Genomic DNA, 23,053 nt, shown 5'->3' with positions numbered 1-23,053 from the left:
TTAATGAAAATTTCATAGATTGACTGGGGAAGAAAGAGACCATTTTATGTCCCCTTCCAGATGGCCCAAACCAGCTGCTCACTTTTTTCTTTGAACTGCGAGTCTAATGACTTCTATGTCCTTTGAAGTCTCTCTCTGTGCTGCTGAACCAGATGTATTTGCATGATAGTAGCTGAGCGTGTTTAACAGTGGCAAACCTGTGCTATTTTCCCTCATGGCCACTTCTGGATACTGCACAATGTTGCCTCTGGTCTGGGGTTTTTGAGGGGTGGGTAAACATGAAGGCTTACCAGGCGCTGGTAAAATTTGCCTTGGTGTTACTTTGCCGGCTTCAGTGGAGTTAGTCCCTAAATGGGGACAGACAGATTTCTGGCTGGTTTGGTTGCTTTATAAACCCACACAGTGGTTTCAGTCTTGTGTCAAGAGATTTATTATGGCCTTACAGAAGTGGGGAGTGCTGTCAAAAGGCAAATTTCAGCACCGTTTTAAAAACAGAGGACAATAAGTAAGGGCTTGAAGTATGTATTAAGAAGTTTTAAAAATAATAAATCACAAAATAAAATGGTGACAAAAGGAACAAAACCAAAAAAGTCCCCGACTGTGGGTTTGGTAGAACTTTATGCTAAGCAGGGAAGTTGGGAAGGCAAAGCTGAAATTCCTGGCTTGGGAGTTTCAAAACCGAAGTGACTCTGCTTGAGCCGGTTCCCAGATGCTGCAAATCGCCGCAGAGCCACCAGTGCTGGCGGATGTCAGCTGCGGTCCAGGCCCCAGCGTGGTCACTCCGCTGAAGCCACAGCATTGCTGGCACGAGAAAAGCTTGCTGGGACGGAGCACAGACCACCGCTCCAGAGAGCAAAGGGGGGTGAGGGGGGCACGGGTGAGGGGGACGGGTCATTTTCTGCCTGGGCCGGCTGCTGATTTTGTGTCGTTGGACGAAGGTGTTTGCCTTCGATCCCTTTTCCAGAAGCGAACCAAAGCTGGGGTGCAAGCGGTGGAGGAACAGGGCACCAGCCGGTTTCCAGTCGGCGCGCTGGGCGTTCAGCAGAGCAACCTCCCGTGGTGCTGACAGCGGTCGCCCTCCAAATCCCAGCGTGTGTCATGCGGCATTTGTGGGGAAGCAGAAGGGATGGCAAGGAGCGAGACGTTCTGGGGTTAAACACAGCACGGCCGATTTGATTCGCTTTCACACTAAGACCAGCTCCACCCATGCGTGCTTTCCTTCTGACAGTGATGAAGATGACCCTCGCACAAAGACTCTACCGTGGTGAAGGTGGCCATATGCTCCTCCTTTTTACTCTGCCTCCCAGCATATTTATATGATATCAAGCAGATGCTCTCCCTAAAGCAATGGCTGGGCTGTGAAGGCAAAAAGCTCCCTAAAACTCTCGTAGCATAATATTAGTATCGGGTACCTCCTGAGGCTGTCTCTTTGCCGTGTGTTTTGCTGTGCCTGGCACCTTGGATCCCTGCTGCTGATTTTTGGAGAAAAGTAGTAATGAATAAATGGGATGATAAGTGTAAGAAGCAGAGTAATTAGCAATAACTAGACAGCCATGTGCGAGGAAGAAAGCCATGGCAATGGTGCTGGTGGTTCAGCACGTGGTTTTTTTTTACTTGAGGGAATGAAAGGAGGGTAAAGTGGGGTAAGCCGGTGGGAAGGAGAGAAGTGCTGACAGTCTCTCGGGCGGGGGACCAGGCCTTGGCTTTGCCAGCTTGCGACATGGGCAGAAGAGGGTGCTGTATGTGCTTTACGTGCCGGCCCAGCAGCCTCCTGCTCCTTTTTGAACAACGTGGTTCCCTGTGCTTGAAACTCTCTGCGTGCAGGATGGTGGCAACACGTGGCAAGTCCCAGGGGCACGTGTATTTCCCCATCGGCTAGTTTGAGATGCTCTGTAGTGTTTCAATCCTTGGCTTCTCTGCTGGGGTCTTATTCCCAAAGAAAGGGTAGGAGACAATAAGTGAAGCTGATATTGTCCATCAGCAAGAAATGACTTTCAGGGGAGGTGTGGGTCAAATCTGGAGTAATGTCCTTGAGATGAGCAGGTTCCTCTTCCCAACTGCAAATCCCTTGTGCCTCCAGTGCTGTAAATCTGTTGTCTCACGATTGTGCCAAAACTAGGCATAGAACAGAGCCAGAAAAGGGCAGTGGACGGATGACAGAGGCAGCCTGTTAGGGCCCAGCAGCCCTAGGCTGGGATCTTATTTCACATTATATAGATTGCTTACTGCGGCTTTTAACGAAACACTGTGTCCTCCATGGCTAATAAATGCACCGTCTCCCCTAAAACGCACCACGCGGAAGCACAGCCTACGGTTAAGCAGGGAGGCCAAAGCCAGCCGCTTCTCCCTCATGACGGAGAGCAGACCGTGCGCCATAGTCGCCCTGGGCTTTGCAGCGAGGCGGCTGCAAACGTGGCCGGCTGGTGCCACCTACTGCATGTGGCTCCCGGCACCGCGCGGGAGCCCGTCCCCAGGCCGCCCCTTGCCGGGACTCCCATTGCTACCTCAAATATAAGTCCCACAGTCACCGAACGCTGTGGGTCTCCCCGTGAGTCCGGTCCCGGGGCTCCTCTCCCACTGGGTGATTTCTGCTCTCCTCTCTGCGTCTCCTGGGGGATTCACCGCATGCCCCCAGACTGCGGCTTTTTTATTCTCCTCCTTAAACTGTTGTGTTCCTGCTGTGGGACAAGGCGAACACCTGTGAAATAGCACTGCTTTACAGCGAAATAATCTGGAGGTGGCTCGAGGGCATCCGCGTGCCGCTTGCAGGCGTAGGAAACGGCACGACCGCCCGGCTGCCCCGCTGGCACGGGGACGGGGCTCCCCTCCTTGCCTGCGTCTCTGTGGCCGCGGGGTGCCTTGTTGGACATGTGCATTGGTTCCCCCTTTCCCCCCTCTGCCGCTCCTTTCCACGCGGAGCTGTTCCCTTGCATTAGGGCGAGTGGATTGGGATTCCCTGCGGATCTGCTGCTGGCTAAACGGGATAATTTACCCGGCATCTGTTGGCTTATGCCTACCAGCCAGCCAGCGGCAGTCGCCCTACATATACATTACGTAAAGAAAGCAGCACGTTGCTGTTCCTGCATGTTTGCGTGACCGGGCAGAGCCCCGGCCGGGACGGCAGCGTCTGTAATCGCCTTAGGAAAGCCCCTGACACAGGGCATCCGTGTCACCGCTGCCGTTAGGAATACGCCTAACCCAGGCGGCGAGCGCAAGCGGAAGGCGGCGCGTCACGCGGAAGGCTCTGCCGGCGCCACGTGCCGCAGGGGTGTCAACGTCCAGGCCGGCGGCCGCGCCAGGCGCTCGGCGGCGGCGAACCGGGGCGCGCTGCGGGCCCAGGTCGCATCCTCAAGCCCCCCGGCACCTGCTCGCCCTGAAGCCACGCTTGGCTCTGCCGAGCGCGTTTCTTCCCCCTCCCCAAAGAAAGGAGCCATCTTTCGCTCTCTACTCTTTTATTAGATCCGATGGTTAAAGGCAGCCGCGGCGCAGAAAACGCTTGAAAACGCTTTTGAGGGGAGACGAGGCTCTGGCGGGGGCCCGGGCCGTTGGGGGGTGGGGGGGGGTGCGCGCCTCCCTCCCGGCCCCCGTAGCCGCCCGCCCGTGCCCCGGAAGTGCTCCCCGTTGCCATAGCGCCGGTGCCGGGAGGGCGGAAGATGGCGGCGGTGGCGGTGCCGCAGGCGGAGCCCGCGCCGGAGCCGGGGCCAGGCGGCTCCTTCCGCCGCTACCTGGCGCGGCTGGGCGCCCTGCGGCCGCAGCCCGGCTCGGAGCGGCCCGGCGGCGCCGGCGGCCGCCGCACCGAGCTCCACCTGCTCTTCGACCAGCTCATCTCGGAGAGCTGCGGGCCGGCGGCGCCGGCGGGGCCCAGCCCGCAGGTACCGGGCCGCGCCGGGGGCGGGCGGCCGCCCGCGGGGTCTTAACGTGAGGCTTTCTGCGGCAAGCGCTGTGGGGGTGCAGCATGGGGACTGCTGCGCTGGGCATGCGTCGTACTGCGTTATTACGCTACAGACGATGCTGACTTGCCCGGTTTTCTTCATTTTTTTTTCCAGAGTAGATTTTCTTTGCATTTTAGAAGTACTTAGTTTTGTTTGGGCAAAGCCCCTTTTTTCTTTTCTTGATCCCCTAACTTTGTATTTTTCTTTTGCCATTATTATTGTGGGTTTTGGCTCTGTTATTTAAGGGGCATTGTTTGAGTGGCACTCCTGCAGTTTGAATCTGTGTAACCATATACCTGCGTCTGCATGGATGTCTGTGGATGAATGGGGGAAAGCTCCCCAACTGGAGCTTCATTTCATTATGTTATCAATCTATATGGATGTTAGTGTTACCCATGCATGGATGTGGATGTGTGATCAAACTCTTAGTTGATGATATGGTTTCCATTTTAGCTCTGTTGTCTCTAAATAATAAACCGAGGCTTTCTTTTCCAGGATGTTTGTGCTTTGCTTGTCCAAGCCTGTCAGCTGGTTAATTTTGATCAGGAACACCTCGTCAGCAAAGTTTGTCAGCTTATCCATCACTTACTTAACAGATTTCAGGTATGGAAAGTTTGGCCATGCTTCTCCTTTCCCTGCATGCCAGCTCCCTGCTCCCCCACTAGTCCCTGTCTCGTGAGGCCGTGGAGCAGGCCTTCATATGGAGTCACTCCGATTTTTACTTTAGCGTTTATTTATTCTTAGCTGATGTTCTGATCTGTGGCTGTAGCGTGGTTGAGGGGTTCCTCATATAAGAACAGCTTTCAATCAGAAGTGACGCACCATAAGAAATACTCTTGGTTAGAAGATGCTTCTGTTGATTTAGCCATTTCTTAAATGTAGACTGCTTCTGTGATGGTGTGTAATTTTAACAGCCAGATTACCTGAGCCTGTAACCATCAAGAGGCAGATATATTGACTTCAGCAGTACATGATGATGCTCTTTTCTTGATCACAATTCTTTTTTATTATCACAGGTGATAGTTGATGAACAGAACTTGAATTTTCTTCTTTCCTATTCCATCTCTGCTCTTAAGCAATGCAGCTCTTGGACTCATGTTGAAATTCTGCAAGCCTTAGCAGCTCTTGTTTACAATAATGGACCTAAATGTCAGAAGGTGGGTTTACAAACAGGAGAAAGTAACCACTAAAAATTTGCAACCCTTGTTATTTGTATTTCTTTTCTTCCAAAAGAAAGAATAGAAAATGTATCGCATTCCTGAACCACCATACCCTTTATATAAAGATTAGATCCCATTTAAGTAGTGTCTGGTATTTGTGGAAAAGTTACATTTCAGGTGAGTTAGGTGCGTGTTATAATAATCAATAGATAACAGACATTCTTCCCATGCCAAATATGTCTATACCAGCAGGCTGCAGTTGTAGGGACCGCCTAGTGTCTGGTGTGAACCAAGGAACGCTGCTAAAGGAAGGACACATCGTATCTGGAGACTAAGCAGCCTGGTATGTCTGTGCGTCAGGCAGGAAGAATGCAGGGCTCTTTAAATTGCACATTACTCAACAGGCTCCATTGAGAATCCTGAAATTTATCCTGTAACCAGATCATGTCTGTAGTGTGCAGTGGACTCAAAGCTGTTTCAAAGAGGAGGTTGTCAGGTTTCAGTCCTCAGGTTTGTATGAAGCCCCTTGTTGCTGCTGAATGACTGATCATGTGTGATATGTTGAATCCCCTAGCAATCACCAAATCCTGGCAGCCTGCAGAGAAGTTTTCTGCTGTTTGGCTGAAGCATGGGGTGGTGATGGGTGCACACGAGCAGTGTTGGAGCTGTTGGCTTGTGTGGGTTTGTCGCCTATATAACTGCAGCAGTTTGATACAGTGGTTGTTACTAACTTAGCTTTATGGCTGGGAAGAAAGCATAAGTTGTGACTCAGTCTGAACTGTAGTCATGGCTGATGTTTCTTTCATACAAAATAAGAGAAGTTTGCAAGTGGATATTGTCTTGTCACATTAGTCACATAATCTTTGTATGAAATTTGAATTTGCAGCTGTCAAATATTTTCTGTTTAGCACAGATATGTGGAAGGACCAGTAGGCTGAAGGGAGAGTGCTGACCCATAATGACTTTTGATGGTTTGTTTTAGTATCTCCCAGATTTGCTGGGGAAGGCTGGACTTCTGCTGCAGTTCAGTGATTCTGCTCAGCCAGATGTGGAGCTCAGGAGGGCAGCAGTGCGCAGCATGGCAAACTTGTGTCTCAGGTGGGTAGCAGCTTTTACAGATGATGGAATGGATGCTTTAGAAGATGCACATCTAACAGCGCGGCCAGCTAGTCTCCTCGGTTTATGCCAGACACACTGAATGCAGGACCTGTAAGCTATATATGCATAAATGTGAAATCCGAAACTTTAGCGCTCCAAGCTATTGTCTCAGAGGTCCCTTCCAACCTCAACTATTCTGTGATTCTAATTTCAGGAAAATCACTTGCAATATTAGAGTTGTCTTGTGAGTATTACCTCAAGCCATCAGTGTATGCTTGATAATTAAATGTGCTGGTACCAGGTGCTTAGGAATCCATTACAAAGAAATTTGTTTAATTAATTTAAAGCCATTGCAACAATGGCCAGCCCATAATAAATGGGTACTTAAGGTAGCAAAGATTAAAGTGGTGCAATTGCCCTCTCCCTTCATGCAGTTAGACAAGTGGATGTTAAAATGTTTCAGCACATTAAGGCTGCCCAGACTTCATGGAAACTAGGGAAAAGGCAAAAGTTATTCAAGGTCCTTTTTAAATGCCACATTTTGCCTAAAAAGGTCTTATGCAGTTTAACTAATTTGGTAGCATCTTTAGCTATTATCTTAGCTCTTTCCCAAAGGAATAGCCATACCTCTACTGTAAGTGAAATGCCGTGTGCACACGCCTGTTGTATGGAAGAGCAAAGCCAGACTCTAGTTCATAAACCATTGGGTTACAGAAGTGCGTTCAGTGAGTTTTGTTTCAGTTCTTAGGGCTTTTGTTTCATATGTAAGAATATAATATGACTCTTACTGCAATAATATTTTACTGCAAGGATTTTTTTTAAAGATTTTCAGAGTCTGTCATGTAGAGCTCGACTGTATGAAAAGTGTGGGATGAAAAACATTGGCATTTATAGACATGAAAGTTTGCTGAGCTAAGCGTGGAGATTTATTTTAATTGAGAAGGTGGCGACAGAAGCAGAGTAGCTTATGGCATGCTATGAGTGTACTGGCTCTATGTGCAGAATGTTTTCTTTCATTCTTTATAGTGATAGAGTTTATCCCTATCTAAAAGCCAGCCACCCATCGGAGGGTGTGCTCTCCTCTCTAGAGGAGTGCTTGGATCTGAGTTAGTGTAGTTTTATAAAGCTGTGTGATGGACTGAAAACCACAATTTGGCTCTTCCTGCTTTTATTTTAGTGTGCCTGGACAGCCATATTTGGATGAGTCTTACAGAAGTGTCTGTTTTCAAACTTTTCTAAGTATTCTGCAGTCTTCAAAAACCTCTGATGTAGATGACATCACCTTTTGCATGGTAAGTGTGAGCCTGATGGTCCAGAATACTCCAATTAGGAAATTGTGCTGCTCACAGAACTGCTAGTGGAACATTCAAGTCACTTCGTAATTTTGAATTCAAAAGGTAACTGTATTATAATCAAACATTTCCTCTTTGGCAGAAGTGAAGTACTACATTTATGACTTGGAATGTTAATAACTGAGAATTTGCTGAAATAGTCAAACCTTTTCTTGTTTTTCAACCGGATAGCGTAAGTGACTGTCTCAGTAGTTACGTTGAGCAAGACCGGAACTGCTTAGAAGGTCACCTGAAAGGTGCAAACCTTCAATGTTTTGGGAAGGAAAGTAAGTAATACTGTGTTTTTGTTTTCAGTTGCTGCAAAATGCACTGAAAGGTATCCAGTCACTTCTAAATGGTGGGAAGATGAAACTAATGCAAACTGACCAACTTGGATCCCTTCTTGCAGTATTAAAGGTGAATACTCAAATCCACTTTCAGAAAGAGGCAGAGACTGCAAGGTGCATGTTCCAGATGTTTGTTAAGTGGGAAACAGTAGGAGATTAGAAAAGGGAGCAGAGAAGCTTAAGCACAGGGGGAAGGATGTAGTGTGAGATATAAAGAAAAAAGCATTGAGTTTGTCTCTCTCAGCATCTTACCTTCTCTCCTCAAAAAGGGATGTGAGAGAAAGATAGAAGCCTCTTTTTTTTTAAGACCTACTTAAAATCCTTCTAGAGATAGTTGAGATGTTGCAAAGCTGTAACATAGATGTTATATAGCATGGGGAGAGGCAAGACCTGGAGAAAGGATCACAAGCCATACTGAAAATTGATAAACACCTGAATAAATATACAGTAAGAAGAATGCTAACGGTTTTTGTTACTGTTCTAGAAATGTATGTTTCATGGACTGCCAGGACTGAGCATAGAAATGCCTCCCGCCTTGTACCCAGCTCCATTACCTCAGTATGATAAAAGGTCGCCTGTCAAACAGGAACAATCAGAATTGGCTGCCTTTAAGCAAACAGGGGTAACCTGAAAATATATTGCTTCTATTGCATGCAGATTGTGTGCGTGTGTATATTTGTTGTGATCTTATGTTACCTGACATGATATTAGTGTCTGACAGTGTCTTTGTGTTCTGAGCATGTGATACATTTCAGGTTCTTTGCTTTAAAGGTATTGATTATAAATCTCTGCACTGAATAAAATTGCTTTGTAAACTCAGATGACTAAAACAAATGGCTCTGCAGAGATTGTTTTTTCCTGACTCTGTGTGCATCAGTTATTCATCTGTAGCCAAGAATTCTTGGCCTGCAGACGTGGGACTGCTTGCAGACTAGTCAGAGCTTTTCATTTTATAAATTGCATTCTTTCTCCCCTAACACTTGCCCAATTATTTGACTTTTTCATAGGGAAGTCAAGTTCATCTAGAGACTGCTTTTTTTTTTTCTCTCTCTCTCTCTTTTTTTCTCTTTTTTTCTGCTCTGCTTAACCTCTACAGGTTATTATTTAACCTTGTTAAAGCATTTTGGATTACAGATTATCTGAAAGACATTAGACAAAATAAAGTTATAGAGTCATGTTGTTGACTGTTTGCTTTTAGGATGCTAAATACCTACTGTAAATCCAGAAGAACTACAGGAACATTTGCTGTTCCTCTTCTTTAATCTCTTTATGTGAAATACGATTTTAAAGAAAAGTTTTGTTGGAAATCTTATGATTTGCTGATAAACAAAGGCCAAAGCTGAAGTTAGCGTTATTACTAATAAGCAGAGTTTGCAGACTCTCATATATTAATGGTGTATGATTGTCTATGTATGTGCAGTATTATTGCACAGGATATTGTATGTGCAATATTGTTGCATATAGGATGATAAATACCTGTGATAACTCTTTGGTAAGCTAAATCTCATTTAAAAATAACTCATTTAGAAACTAAAACTTGTAAAATTGTGAGTTGATGAACTTCATTGAAGACATGATTTATTATCTTACACTCAGCTTTTTTCTGGATTAACAGTTTTATTCTCAGATGACACCTTTTCCCCTTAGTAAAAAACTTACAACTGTAAAATGTTTACACATCTTTCTAGGTATTATTCCAAAAGATTTAAAAAAATCTATTTTTCTTCTTAAAACAGAACCGAAGAAAAAAGGCCAAAGGGAAACAAAAGAAGGGAGAGTTTGGGGAAGACACAAAAGAAGATTTGGCTGATACAGGGAATGAATCAATCCATGAAATAGACATGCTGAAATTGCACTTGGGGGATGTGCAGAACGGTCCCTGTTCGGATCCTCGGACTCATGCGTTAGATGTTGCATACATGCCTGCTGGAAAGGATCATTTATCTTCACATTATAATAGTTGGAAAAGAATCAGCAGCAGTGAGTCAGAATATTCTGATGCTGAAGGTGGAATACAAAGCAAAATGAGGTAATTGTTGTTCATGTAAACATAAAACATGGTAGCAAATAATACTGCTGTTGCTAACAATTTAAACTTATGTATCACGTTCAATGATACTTTTTGTTCTTGTAGATCTGGCACCAATTTTACATATGTGCAGATTCCCTACACTTCTGTAGGATTCCAGTACTTTTTTTTTTAAACAGGAAGAGGAAGAATAAAGTATTCACTTGCTGTTCTTCCAGCTAGCCACTAACATAAATGAAGGAGATTTAGTCCATTACTTTTCTCTGCTGCTATTTCATTAGTCTTTTTGTTTGCTTGTTTTTTAAGATCTTATCAAGCCAAAGTTCGTCAGGGGGCTCTAGCCTGTTTCCTCTCTGCTATAAAATCAATAGAAAAAAGAGTTCTTTATGGCTACTGGTCGGCGTTTGTTCCTGATGCGCCTGGTATTGGCAGCCCCCAGTCGGTGTCCTTGATGACTATTGCTTTAAAGGACCCCTCTCCAAAGGTGAGGCATTTCTGTAGAACTGAGAGCATTGTATTTTTCAAGTATTTATCTTAACATTTGCCTTCTCTGACCTTCAGTAAGCAGAGTACTTTGGCTCCTGGATTTGTGGTGCCTTTGTCACTCTACCGCAAAAAACGAAAGAGGATGTATTGTTTAAGGAAAAAAGGACTGGTTATATACTGTCTAAATTTATGAGAAATGATTATTGGAGTTGAATATTCTCTTGCTGAAGAAAGAGACTCATAAATTTTAAACTCCTCCATCAGCTCAAAGGACATGTTGGAAGGGGGATAGAAAAGGAAATTTCTCATGCGATATGATTGTTCTAAACTGACCGTAATTGCTGCAAATTGAGAAATGAATGAGCTTTAGCAAAGAAAGTTCAAACGTAACAGAAATATGTTTCAGCTAGCATTGCCAGGATGCGCGTGTGATCAATTATTATGCACTAGAAGCAAAATACAGTAATTAAAGAAGAAGGTGAAAAATTCGGGTTAAAACCAAATTCCCAAAGGCTAATGGAAATGGTGATCTTTCTTTCTTCTTTTCATATTTTATCTTTGATAGTTGGTAAAAATCTGCAAAGCCCAGAATTACTGGGGAGGAGAACAGAAATGTCACTTATTTCTGATATAAAGGCTCCCAAAGTTATGCTGCATAGTAAAAATATGGTTTGCGTCACATGGTTGAGAGGAGAATTCAAGAAAGCCTAGGGGAAAATAGTAGATTCTCAAACAATCTTCCCTGGCTAATAGAAGAAAAGAACTCAGATAAAGGGTGAAATGTCAAGTCATTCTGATGAATTTTTGCTAACAACTTAGTATATCTGGTGCTCTGTAACTAAACTGCTTTGGAAGAACCAAAGATGAGGTCTCTTGTGTTGTAAAAAGTTATCTCGGAACTCAGCTTTGATGAAAAATGATGTTAGGAATTTCTCCAGTCCTTTCTCAGGTAGTACTTTTCTAGGTAAAGAAAAGGTGTGGTGTAACAGTCACAGGTTAAACAGGAAGAAGTATGTAAAAGAGAAGTTGAGGATTTTCTCTTATTTGTAATAACATTCTTTTTTTTTATCATTTCAGACACGTGCCTGTTCTCTTCAAGTTCTCTCAGCCATACTGGAAGGTTCTAAGCAGTTTCTCTCTGTTGCTGAGGATGCTAATGATCACAAGAGAGCTTTTACTCCCTTCTCTGTAACTATTGCTTCTAGCATCCGAGAATTGCACCGCTGCCTGCTGCTAGCCCTGGTAGCAGAATCCTCCTCTCAAACTCTGACACAAATAATCAAGGTAATTACCTGGTGTTACCCTACTTAGTGTTTTTGCCAGGTCACAGAAGTAAAATACTTTTTCTAGAAGTCAAGCTTGTAACCAGATTTCTAAAAGCAGGTAACTGGGTCATTTGTTTTCAGGTGCCCTCAGATAATTAGCTGTCTCAGTGACCTGAACTGCAGATGTAAAAACAAATCTGTTGGAGGCCAAGCTGACATTATAACCACCATTCCATGTATGTTCTTTTGTGTGTTTCAGTGCCTTGCAAATTTGGTTTCAAATGCACCATACAACCGTTTAAAGCCTGGTCTGCTGACAAGAGTTTGGAACCAGATAAAGCCATACATTTGCCATAAAGGTTTGCATTCTGTTTGGTTGGATCCTCTTTGTATATGTTATACCTTAATTCAGCGTTAATTCAGCATTGGCTGTTGTGCAGTACTTGTGGTTTTCTTTTCTTGTGCTTGGTAAATACATAAATAGGTCTATCACTATCAAATTATGTTATGATCTGTCTTGTTTGAAAACCGCTGAAGAGTGCTGTTGCATTAGCGAGATGCTAATAGACTTCTTCCTCCTTCACTGTTATTTCTTGCAGATGTTAATGTCCGAGTTTCTAGTCTCACATTATTAGGAGCCATAGTATCCATCCAAGCACCTTTACCGGAAGTGCAGCTACTTTTGCAACAGCCCAGTTCTTCAGGACTAAATAATAGTGGTACTGGAACCCCTCATCGTTTTAATTCTTCAGAGCAGTGGAGAAAAACACTCCCCTTGGAAGGGGAGCCTCCAGATAACCCAGGGAATATGCCTTCAGAACCATGCTGGCTCATCCGTCTCTGTATTTCCATCATTGTTCTGCCCCGAGAGGATTCCTGTTCTGACAGTGATGCTAACTTTCCATCTGGCAGTGTTTATGAACCATCTCCTGTTCGACTGGAATCCTTACAGGTGGGGATGAACAACTAGTTTGTAAAATGAACAGCTTGGTACCAGATCAAATTACCTCCTGTCGGCTGAGCCATAGTCATGAGCTGCATGTACTCCTAGCTCTTTCAGTGAGATTTAGACTAATGCATTTGCTAGTGAAGCATGTCTGATATGTTGTGACTGAAAGAGCAGTAACATTTTGATTGCATGCCTGTTCCCACAGGAAAACCATCCCGTACTTAACCTGTAGCAGCAAGTTCATCTGCCTGTGATTTTGTTACCTTTATTATTTCTACATATTTCCCAGCTGTGTGCTGGCATCTGGTGAAGGCTGGGAGTCTTCCCCATGTAAACTCCTCAGTACAGAATCTAAATTAAAGTTTTCCTAGAAAAAAGTGAGGAAAAACCTTGCAATCAAAAAACCTACGTGCAAAGGAACCATGGGATGATGCTGGGTATGATTAAAGAAGTACCTGTGAATGTTGAGACTTGGCCCTCTTTTTCTTCATGTAACCACGTAAAATGTTAAGATTTTGCAATATACATCCCCAAAAGTCTCACTCTTTTTCTGGAATGATGGCCGTTTGTTGAATCTAGCTTCTCAGGACATGACAGCAATATTACAGGAGATACATAATGTATTGCTCTTTCAGCCACTCTTGCTTAGTTTTTTAGCTACAGGAGACAGTAACTCGCAGTAAATAATTCATCATGTTGCTACCTGATAATGCTTTTGCTGCCCTTTTTTGAACAAGATAATGGAATAAGAAGGTTTTTAATTAGCTCTAGTATTCTGAACATTGTGCTGCAAGGTGTATCTGTTACATTAGAGTTTGGTTTATGGTCACTGTGCTGATTAGCCTGTTAACAGGCTGTGTGTGTGTTTGGGGTATTTTGGCTTAATAGAAAGAAAAAAATACTGAGTGGAATTTCTTTTATTCGTGTTTAGGTGTTGGCTCTTCTTGTAAAAGGCTATTTCTCTATGGCTCAGAGCTATTTGCTAGAGCTTGGAGAAGTGGCTTGCAAATGCATGGAAGAAATGGATCCATCTATTCAGCTTCATGGAGCCAAGGTAAGAACATGAGGGAACACCAATGTTGTTTTATCAAGTTAGTTTTACCTATCAGTGTGCTCTGCAAATATGGATGAGTAATGCTGAATATTCAGCGCATCAATGTGTGTTTCATGTAGCATGCTGTAAAAAGGAGCTGGTGCCCTGCTGTACCTCTTTGAGAAATGCAGCACCTTGCCACTTTGAGAAATGCACCTTCTGGTTCCAGTCTTGCGTTATTTGCACAGATTTGTTGCTCTACTAAGTCACCGGGAGGCTTGGGAAGTGCAAAGACTGTAGCACTGGCCCTTCCCTTATTTAACACCAGCTGGTGCAGAATCTCTAGTCTCTCACCCAAAGGAAAGCTCAAAGAGATTCCCTCTTTGCCTGACAGTTTGTTATGCTGCCCTAGCTGGAGACTTTATTTAAGAAAAGCTTTTCTTCTAATCTCTTCTCTAACAGGGGCAGAATAGAGTCTAAAATAATTCTGAATCTTACATTTTTGCTCCCTGGGTAAATAAGTATAGTTCTAGGTAAAAATTGCCTTAGTTTCATGGTGTCTGAATCATCCTTGATAAAGACCAAGTTGCTTTTAATTTTCTTGCAGCTTCTGGAGGAGCTGGGCACAGGTGTAGTACAGCAGTACAAACCCGATTCAGCCATTGCCCCTGATCAGAGAGTACCGGTCAGTGTGGTAAGTGTGCAGGCTCCATCTGAGATTGCACTTAACTGAGCTTCATTTCTTGAATTCCCCACAAAGTTACTGGCATGGATACAGATAAAGCAATTGCAGAAAAGCAGAAAGGGAGTACCCTGCACCACTGTAGGGCCTGGTACGTGTAATTTCTTGCAGGCTTCCTGCATGAAACTCTAGGGAAGCTTGCCTTCCTCCCTAATGTGTTTTGTTCTACTGCATTGCTAAAGTGAGCTGGCAAGGTTGATAGCTATTGTTTTAAATGTATGTGTGTGTGTGTGTTCCTGAGATGTGACTGCTGTCTATTGAAGTTGAGCAAGGACTCTAGTAAAGTCTTTCATCACTTTCTTGCGTTAGTAGTTATCACAGTGGAAATTGCTGTGTGGAAATGTTAGAGAGCTTTGTGCTTTAAGGATTCTTGTCTTTTTGAAAGCACATGTATTGGAATTCATTTTGGTTTGGAGGTAGGCGATTTTTGCATGGTATTTACACTATCTGCCTTTCCTCATCTCTTTTCTTCCTGCCTAATACAAGTCTGGAAGCTGGAGGAATAGTGCAGATACTGCATGTGGTATCAGTGCTACATAAAACCTACACAAATACACTTTTAGAGTTTTGGTGAATTTGCGTTGTTACATGAGCCTGCCTGAATATTCTGGCTGCTCACAAGTGCAGAGAGGGTGGTTAGTACCATAATACATGCGATTATAGAAAAATCCATTGCTTGAGGCTGTTTTACAGAATCACAGAATAGCTGAGGTTGGAAGGGACCTTTGAAGATCATCTAGTCCAACCTCCTGCTCAAGCATGGTCAGCTAGAGCAGGCTGCCCAGGACTGTGTCCGGTCAGGCCTTGAATATCCCCAAGGATGGAGATTCCACTACTTCTGTGGGCAATCTGTTCCAGTGTTCAGCCACCGTCACATTAAAAAAAAAAAAAGGGGGGGGGAGTTTTGACAAGTTCACTGAAGCTGAGAACTGTCATTCTACTAGCAACACAGGCCTATTTAAATCCTGTTTCTGTGAACAGCAGGCAATTTGAAAAATTTACTTTAGGGTATGCTAAATTTTGAGCCTGTCACCAGTGACCTTATAAGACAGGAAACATGTCTAGTACCCCTGGGTTTCTGTTATTTAATATGAATGTAAATTGGCAGGCAAATGAAAATACCTAACTGTGGTTTTAAGAATGGAATTGTAATTCTGCCTAATGCAATCCAGTCAAAACGTATGTGCCCTTGAGAAGGAAGCAAATAGAACTCAGTGAACAAGTACTTTATAGCAGTACTAAAATGGCTGAAAAATAATTTATACAACTGGATGCTGTGTAATTATTTTAGGGTTATAAACAGTTGTAATAATCACTTTGCTTGATTATGTTACCTGCTATAAGTATGTCTTAAAGATCATAGAAAAAGACAATCTATGGTAGTAGGCATGTTGGTAATATTTTCAAGTTTAGCCAGTGTCAGATAATTCTTGCATTTAAATAGGTAAAGTTGGCTTTTTCCCTGTAGGTTGTAGCTTTCTGGACTATGATGTTAAATGGCCCTTTACCTGGTGCCCTTCAGAATTCTCAACACGCAACTCTTCAGACGAGCGCCTGCGATGCTCTTTCTTCTATTTTACCAGAAGCTTTCAGCAGTCTGCAGGTAACAGGGGACTCCGTTAAGTATGGCATTTTTACCTATTGAGATTTTGTTCTTGTTTACCAGATTATAGTAATGTAGAGCCTTTTAAAATTTATATGGAGTGGGGGTCAGGGAAGCCTTTCAATAGTCACAACTTGTTCAGAATGTAAAAAATATTATAAAGACTGGAAAATGTAATGTTGTGAGTAATCAGTCTGATAACCCAATTAAACTGTGGATCGCAGAAGCTGTTTGGCCCTGCCATGACTACTCAGCCTTGGCTATGATGCAGAGGCGATGGAAGGCAAGAATTTCATTACATGGGGGTGGCGAGAGGGGTTGCTATTTTGCAGGTTAAGTGTTGGAGATGACAGCTGAGCTAATGGCAGTGGACTGATGTTGTTCACCAATTTGCATGTGTGTTTTTTCTTTTGACTGGCTTCGAAAACATTAAACTGCAGTGTTTGCCCTGGCAGAAGCAAACAAATGTGTTGGCCTTACTCTCCTTTTGCAACATGAAATATGCTTTCAAACATTAAAGCCTTGGCAATGTATCACCACTGCATTGTGCAGCTCCTTTTATGTCACTGTGCCCTTCTTGATGGGGAGTATTCTGCCAAAACTCATTTGACGAGAATTGCTAGTGCAGCAGTATCTCTGGAATTTTCAGTCTGGTTTCTTCAAGCACAGCACGTACTTCATCCCTCTGTACTTTGATCCCAAACACCCTCTTCTCCTTATGACCATGCCAGGGTCAAGTCAGTGCCCACTCTGACCCCTGCTCTGATGCAGCGCAGTTGATCTTTGTTGCGGGTTGGTAAATTGGCAAACTAGCCAGCGTGAACTTAATCTGCCTTGTTGTCCTCATTTATGAAATGGAAAGAGTGACTCTCCCACAGTTCAGCTGCTTTCATATAGATCTGTGAGGTAGGACAGGAAAAAGCAACTGATTCACTCTGTTTTATTACAGAGGGCCATTTACCTTTTGCATTTGGATGATAGGTAAAATCATGAAGGAAATCAAAATGTTAACTGGCAGCAACAAGATCACTTTTCCTGGAAGCATTCCTCTTTCCTATTTAGCATCCTGAAATGCCAGTCAGTTTACTTTAAAGAAAAGAGTATGATTTGAATGGTAGCTTCTGCAAACTCCAAGTAGTAGGCTCTTTCAGACAATTCATCAGTTGTTGACTTTCTCTGTGGGACAGGGGTTTTTCCAGTTCCTCTCTATTGCCATGACTGCTTATCCTTGCAGAATGACCGGCAGATACTGTGCATTACTCTGCTGCTTGGCCTGAACCACAGTGAGAACCCCCTGGTGAAAGCTGCTGCCGCACGTGCGCTTGGAGTCTACATCCTCTTCTCTTGCCTTCGGCAGGTCAGAACTGGCCCGCTTTTCTCATTCTGTGTCATTTTACAATGGATTTGCTGAACCATAAGATGTGGGACATGAGTTCTTTTGCAATGAGTTGGCCTTCCTTTTTGCTTTTGGTCTTTGGTGTGTAAAGTTTTTCTTTACTGTCTCCAGCCCTGCTCTTGCCATGTGTGGCAATTTTGCTCTGTGAGATGAAGCAGAACCCAGAGTACCACATAAGTGGGAGAAGGAGGGAGGTTAGGATCTTCCCCCAGCTCTCAGGGACAGAAAGGGAAAACAAGGTTGGCATAAAGGAGCTGCAAGAGATGAAGCGAAGTTGGGGAAAAAAGGGACAGCTGTACACCATTCTGTGGATCTTAACAAGTTTTTGATGGGAAGGCTTCAGTTCTGTTCAAAATAAGAAGTCAAGCTTATTTATGGAAAAATGCTTTTTTGCTTCCTGTACAATTTTATCTTAGCTTGGTTGGGATGGAAGGCATTGTCATTTTTGCAGTGTGGCCTTAAATGAGTGATTATTACAACAAATTTATAGCTGAAGTTGATATTTTAGTCCAAAATATTTTGAAAGAAAATCCTTTATCACAGGAAAGGGAATGAAGATGAAATATAGTGTGCTGTAGAAGAGAAGACTAGACAGACAGCTCAACAGGGAGTTTGGAGAAGCAATTAACTTTCTTAACAATGGGATTTGATGAGTATGAGATTGGCAGTCCAGGTAATTATGTTAAAATCCAAAGTAACTAAAGTACCACTGAAATTAAATTATACATTGAACCCTTTCAGCAGCAGCTACCCAAGAGAGTGGTGAACTTGGTCACCATGCAGGCTTAGGCTGTTAATTAAAGATCAAACAAAGCTGTACTGAGAGCATTAGAAACATGTTAAAGTTGTTGCCTAAAAAAGAAGGATGTATTAATAGAGCTGGTCTCTGTGCAGTTTTCATTTTTGCTAGAAAGGCTAAGATGTGCATGTGGCTGAGGAAATCACCTGGGTTTTGAAAGCTTTTCTAACTTTGCAGCAGTTTTTACTTCTATAGGATGTGATGTTTGTGGCAGACACAGCAAATGCTATCCTGAATTCCCTGCATGACAAATCTCCAAACGTCCGTGCCAAAGCAGCTTGGTCCCTGGGCAATCTTACAGACACTCTGATTGTCAACATGTACGTAAGCAGAACTTCTGTCAGTGATAGTATTCCAGTAGCGTCAGATAGAGGGTACTATCTGCTTAGTATCAGAAAAGCCAAATGCCTGTAGTGGGAAAAACTGTGGTTGAATGTGTCTGAATTGGATGCTTCTTTCTAACCGCTCTTCAACCTATGTATCTACTGATGTAGGACACTATTCTGAGTATCCCATATCACATCTGGGCTTGAGCTCTACTAATCTGCTTGGTTTTATGTCTTCTAATCCTTAGTTCCAGAGTATAATTCAAGTTTACTTTTCAGTTTTCTATTTCTTGTATGTTACTTTGTGTAGCTGCATGTTCCCTGGTTACGTCTGTGTTATGTGGAAGTAAAGTAAGATTAATAAATATTTAACACTTCCTCAAGCCAAGGACTGAAGGAAGTCCAACCTACTGTTACATGTTTAACAGGAAAAATAGTTATCATATATTCCTGCTATCTTGCCTCTCAGCAATTCATTGCCCTCTGTCTTTTATTACGGACTTAATGCATTGCTAACAGGCTTTCTTGCAATGATAGCTTGGTTTTAAATTAATAAGCACAGTGGTCACATGTAGTAAAGTCTGTCTTACATATTAGCCTTTTCAAGAGTGAAGGTTGTTCATATGCCCTTATAAAGGATTGTATCCCATCTTTGAGGATGGATTGTCTGAGCAGGTCTTTTTCAGTATGATTTTTCTGCTAGGGAAACAATGGGACAAAGTTTTCAAGAGGAATTTTCTGATCTCCTACTGTTGAAAATGTTACGGTCAGCAACTGAAGCATCCAAGGACAAAGACAAGGTATGATTGAGGGGAAAAGGGGGTTATCATGATGTAATTGGCTCTTGCTTTTTATTAAAAAAAAAAAAAAAGGCACCAGTTACTTGCTTTGGGGTATTTTGTATTTTATTTGTAATCAGAGTCCTTGCGTACAAAAAAACTTATCACAATGCTGTGAAGTACACTGACACCTCAGATAGCAGCACTTCTGGCATGACTGTGCTTGTTTCTGTTAGCCACGCTCCAGTCTGTGTTAGTTTGCTTCTGGGAGATGGCAGGCTGCTGGCCCCGCGGTGCCCCAGCAGACAGGGAGCTGCAGTTCGGCATCATCACTTGGGGGCTGGTGTTTGGATGTTTCCCATGTCGTTTTACCTGCAGGGTGCTTGACTGCACTTTTGCACGGTGCCCATTTTTTTCTTTCTCTTGTTTTCCTTCTAGCAGGTGACCATTTGCAGAGAATGATCTTTCTGTTGGCATTTAGGAAGTTACGATCTGATAAGAAACCAGTCTGATTCCAGATGGGCTCCTTGTTGACTCTGTGCATGATTACGTAGCAGGCTTGACAAAAGCTTTGCTTATAAGTCAGAAGCCAGAATTTATTTTTGTGTGTGTGTGTGTTCCAGGTAAAGAGCAATGCAGTCCGGGCCCTTGGGAATCTGCTTCATTTCCTTCAACCGTATCATATAACAAACCCCAGATTTAGGGAAACCATCGAAGAATCTCTTCAGGCCCTTATTTCTACTGTTCAGAGTGAGGCCACTATGAAAGTGCGCTGGAATGCTTGTTACGCACTGGGGAATGTATTTAAGAACCCTGCCTTGCCACTCGGTGAGTAGACTTGTCCCACTGGCTTTGGATTTACGCAGCAGGTTGTGGTTTTGATAAGAAGGTCTCTGTAACGAGTGTGTTGGGGGAGGAGAGAGAAAGCAAACTGAGTTGAATCTTGCTGTTGTATCCGGAGGTACGTCTTGCCCAGAACTCTTGTTGCCAGTGAAGTAGGCTCAGATCCTGCAAATGCTAATACAGGCATAACTTTACTATATTTAGTTGGATCTATCATGTTAGAAAAGAGTGTGAGGATGGGATTATAGCTGTGAATAGATGCAAAATGTTGCTTTTCCTCCTACAAAACTTCAGAAGATTAACTGTTTTTAAGCTAATTTCTCTTTTCATAACCCATGATTCTTTCATTAGACCAGCATAAATACAGTAATGTAAGCCCAGTAAATATTTAGGAGATACTTTTGTGGCTTTGTATATTTTGATGGATTTGAAAGTTTGGGGGGGGGGGTTGAGTCTTTTGAGTTTTGTTTGTTTTAGGAGAGGCTCCTTGGACCACACAAGCATACAGTGCACTTTCCTCAGTAGTGAAGTCATGCAAGAATTTTAAAGTCCGAATCAAATCAGCCATGGCGCTCTCCATCCCTAGCAAGAGGGAATGTTATGGACCCACTGAACAGTTCTGCCAGATCTGGAGTGCCTTGGTGGTAGCCTTGCAGAAAAGTGAAGACACTGAGGACTTTCTGGAATTTAAGTACAGCGCCAGCCTCAGAACGCAGATCTGCCAAGCTCTGATTCATTTGTTAAGCCTGGCAAAGAATACGGACCTGCCGTTCATTTTGGAAACTATAACAGAAAATGGGGATGCAATCAAATCCTATGTCTTGCAATATATGAAATCTGGAGTTGAAGAAAATGAAGCAGGGATGCACATAGACTTGTGTGAGAGGGAGAAAGCACTGAAAGGAGCTATTGAGCATCTCTGTGGGATAGAGAAACAGCTGGAGGGCAAAGCTAGGATAAGAGTGTCTGTTTATCTAGAAGATATCTTGACAAATCATGTCAATGCCACTGAATTAACAGAGGCTTAGAAAGAAACACCTGTTTTGGTGACCAATAAATTATGCTTCTGATTGTACAGAGGAGAAACACACTGCTTTTATTTACACAGGGTATCCAAAAGAAGTTTCCTGCTGTTGGTATTACATCATTTATTTCACACTTATTCAAGTCATTCATAACTCCTGATTAAATGATCTGTAAAACTTTTTTTTTTTTTAATTTGTTTAGTGAACTTAAGTTGTCCGCAGTGGGTTTTGTTGGTAGCTAAGCTTTTAGGATGTTATGACTTTGAAAACAAATGCCTTTTCATTCTTGATATATTTTATACAAACAGTCTGTTTTATGACCTTATTTAAAAGCATTTTGTTACTATTGCTGCTATATTCAGAATCATTTGTAAAGGAAAGGTCTGGCAGAATTGGTGTTGTCTGCCTTTACCATACTGGAAACCTGACTGACGGCAACTATGGAGTTGCTATTTTGTTTTTCTGAGCACTGCATAGTTTGTCACACTTATGTTCCTACAATAAACCTAAATATGCCAATATTGGCATAATAGCTTAAAGCGAACACACTTTACCTTTAACTCTGCATGTTCCTCATATCTTACACCTGGCCTGCCCTCCCTGCTGCCTTCACTCATCCTGTCTTCCAAAAACTAATTCCTTGTTTCCAGGTTGGTGGTACTGCACTATGTAAGCCAGGAAATTCACACTAGGTTCTCTGGACTAAGACGGTTTGACTCTTAAGGAAGCAGTGCTACCCTGCAGCTCTGTTGCCGTTTTAGGGGAAGCGTGGCGGTGTTCTCAGCCCCATTCCCTCGTGGGTGTGTTACCTCCTCTCCCTGGGGGCTGCGCTGAAAGCCTAGGGAAGGCTTAGCTCCCTGATGGTGCCAGGGTCCAATCGATGCCTCCAGGGATCAGGCAGTCCGTGAGGCGCCTTGAGAGTTAAACAGGTTCCCCTGGTAGACGTCCAAACAGCGTTCAGCGCAAGCGCTGCCTGTCATAAAAGCTCCTTGACATACAAAATCGTTTCCACCCTCCCCCTTGCCCCCGCTTTCAGTGCGCCTAAAACAGTCTGCATATCCTGAACTCGCTCAGGTTAATGGAGTCGTGTCTAGCTCATCACCCGCCCCGGCTGCATGGGGCTGTTCCCAGGTTCCCTGCCAGGAATCGATTCGTCTCCCTTTGTACCAGCCTGCAGTGGGAACGGAGCTGCCGGTGGCTGGCTCGGAGCTGGGCTCGTCTGAAGGCTGAGGAAGGGAGCTGCGGGGAAGAGTGTGGCGGCCAGGCCCCGCATCACCTCTGCCCTCGCTGGGCTCGGGGGGAGCGCGGCCCCCATCCGGGCTCGCCAGCTCTCGGCTGTGCTTAAGGCTCCAGATTTGCACTTAAAATGACACTTACTCCTCTTCTCCTTCTTGGGCAGCATAGAGCCTGTTTCCACCTGAGTCTTTAGTTCTTGCTTCCTCTGCTGATGTCCCCCCATCCCATCTTTGAGTTTCCACCCCATGAAACGAACCTGCGTTTTGCAGCTGTATTTGGTCTCCAGATCTGTCCGGTCACCGCTGAACACGCAAGCGGGGCCGGACTCCTTGCCAAGCTCTGCTGAGAGCTGGCTACGCGCTGCACCAGCTGAAACGAGGGAGGGGAGGCCACTGTCGGACACGGTGTCCTGCTCAAGGTTTGGGAACAGTGTTGTGCTGAACGTCTGCTCAAACCCACGCCCGACGTAAACACAGGGAGAAGGACAGCGCGTTTCGGACTGGAGAAATCTCTATCGATGCAAGAATTACAGGAAGTGTTTTGGGAAAGGAGTTTTGCCTTTGCTCCTAGGAACGCGTACGTGATGTCGCGTAGAAACACACCCTCTTTGAGGAAGGAGCTAACGCAAGGTTGGTGTCCCTCCACGTGCCGGGCAGGCGCTGCAGCGGCGTTGG

The 23,053-nt window shown here is 43.9% G+C and overlaps 1 protein-coding gene across 3 annotated transcripts; it reads left to right on the top strand.

Moving 5' to 3' along the window:
- Window positions 1–3,653: 3,653 nt before the first annotated feature.
- On the top strand, window positions 3,654–21,687 carry HEATR6 (HEAT repeat containing 6). 3 transcript variants are annotated; one of them, XM_067309586.1, is made up of 20 exons: window positions 3,654–3,872; window positions 4,428–4,535; window positions 4,949–5,089; window positions 6,075–6,190; window positions 7,368–7,482; window positions 7,837–7,938; window positions 8,353–8,490; window positions 9,605–9,897; window positions 10,204–10,381; window positions 11,461–11,667; window positions 11,908–12,007; window positions 12,248–12,600; window positions 13,529–13,651; window positions 14,238–14,324; window positions 15,841–15,975; window positions 17,210–17,332; window positions 18,366–18,490; window positions 19,200–19,296; window positions 19,899–20,103; window positions 20,596–21,687. In XM_067309586.1, the coding sequence occupies exons 1-20, from the start codon at window positions 3,654–3,656 to the stop codon at window positions 21,144–21,146; spliced, it is 3,516 nt and encodes a 1,171-aa protein (XP_067165687.1). In that variant the 3' UTR covers window positions 21,147–21,687. The 3 variants fall into 3 exon arrangements, with proteins under 3 accessions (XP_067165687.1, XP_067165688.1, XP_067165689.1); XM_067309587.1 differs by lacking the exons at window positions 3,654–3,872; window positions 4,428–4,535; window positions 4,949–5,089; window positions 14,238–14,324 and having other exon boundaries at window positions 5,953–6,190; XM_067309588.1 differs by lacking the exons at window positions 3,654–3,872; window positions 4,428–4,535; window positions 4,949–5,089; window positions 8,353–8,490 and having other exon boundaries at window positions 5,955–6,190.
- Window positions 21,688–23,053: the final 1,366 nt, after the last annotated feature.

The sequence above is a fragment of the Apteryx mantelli genome, chromosome 22, assembly GCF_036417845.1.
Source record: "Apteryx mantelli isolate bAptMan1 chromosome 22, bAptMan1.hap1, whole genome shotgun sequence".
Lineage (NCBI taxonomy): Eukaryota > Metazoa > Chordata > Aves > Apterygiformes > Apterygidae > Apteryx > Apteryx mantelli.
This window is presented reverse-complemented; position numbering and strand designations above follow the sequence as displayed.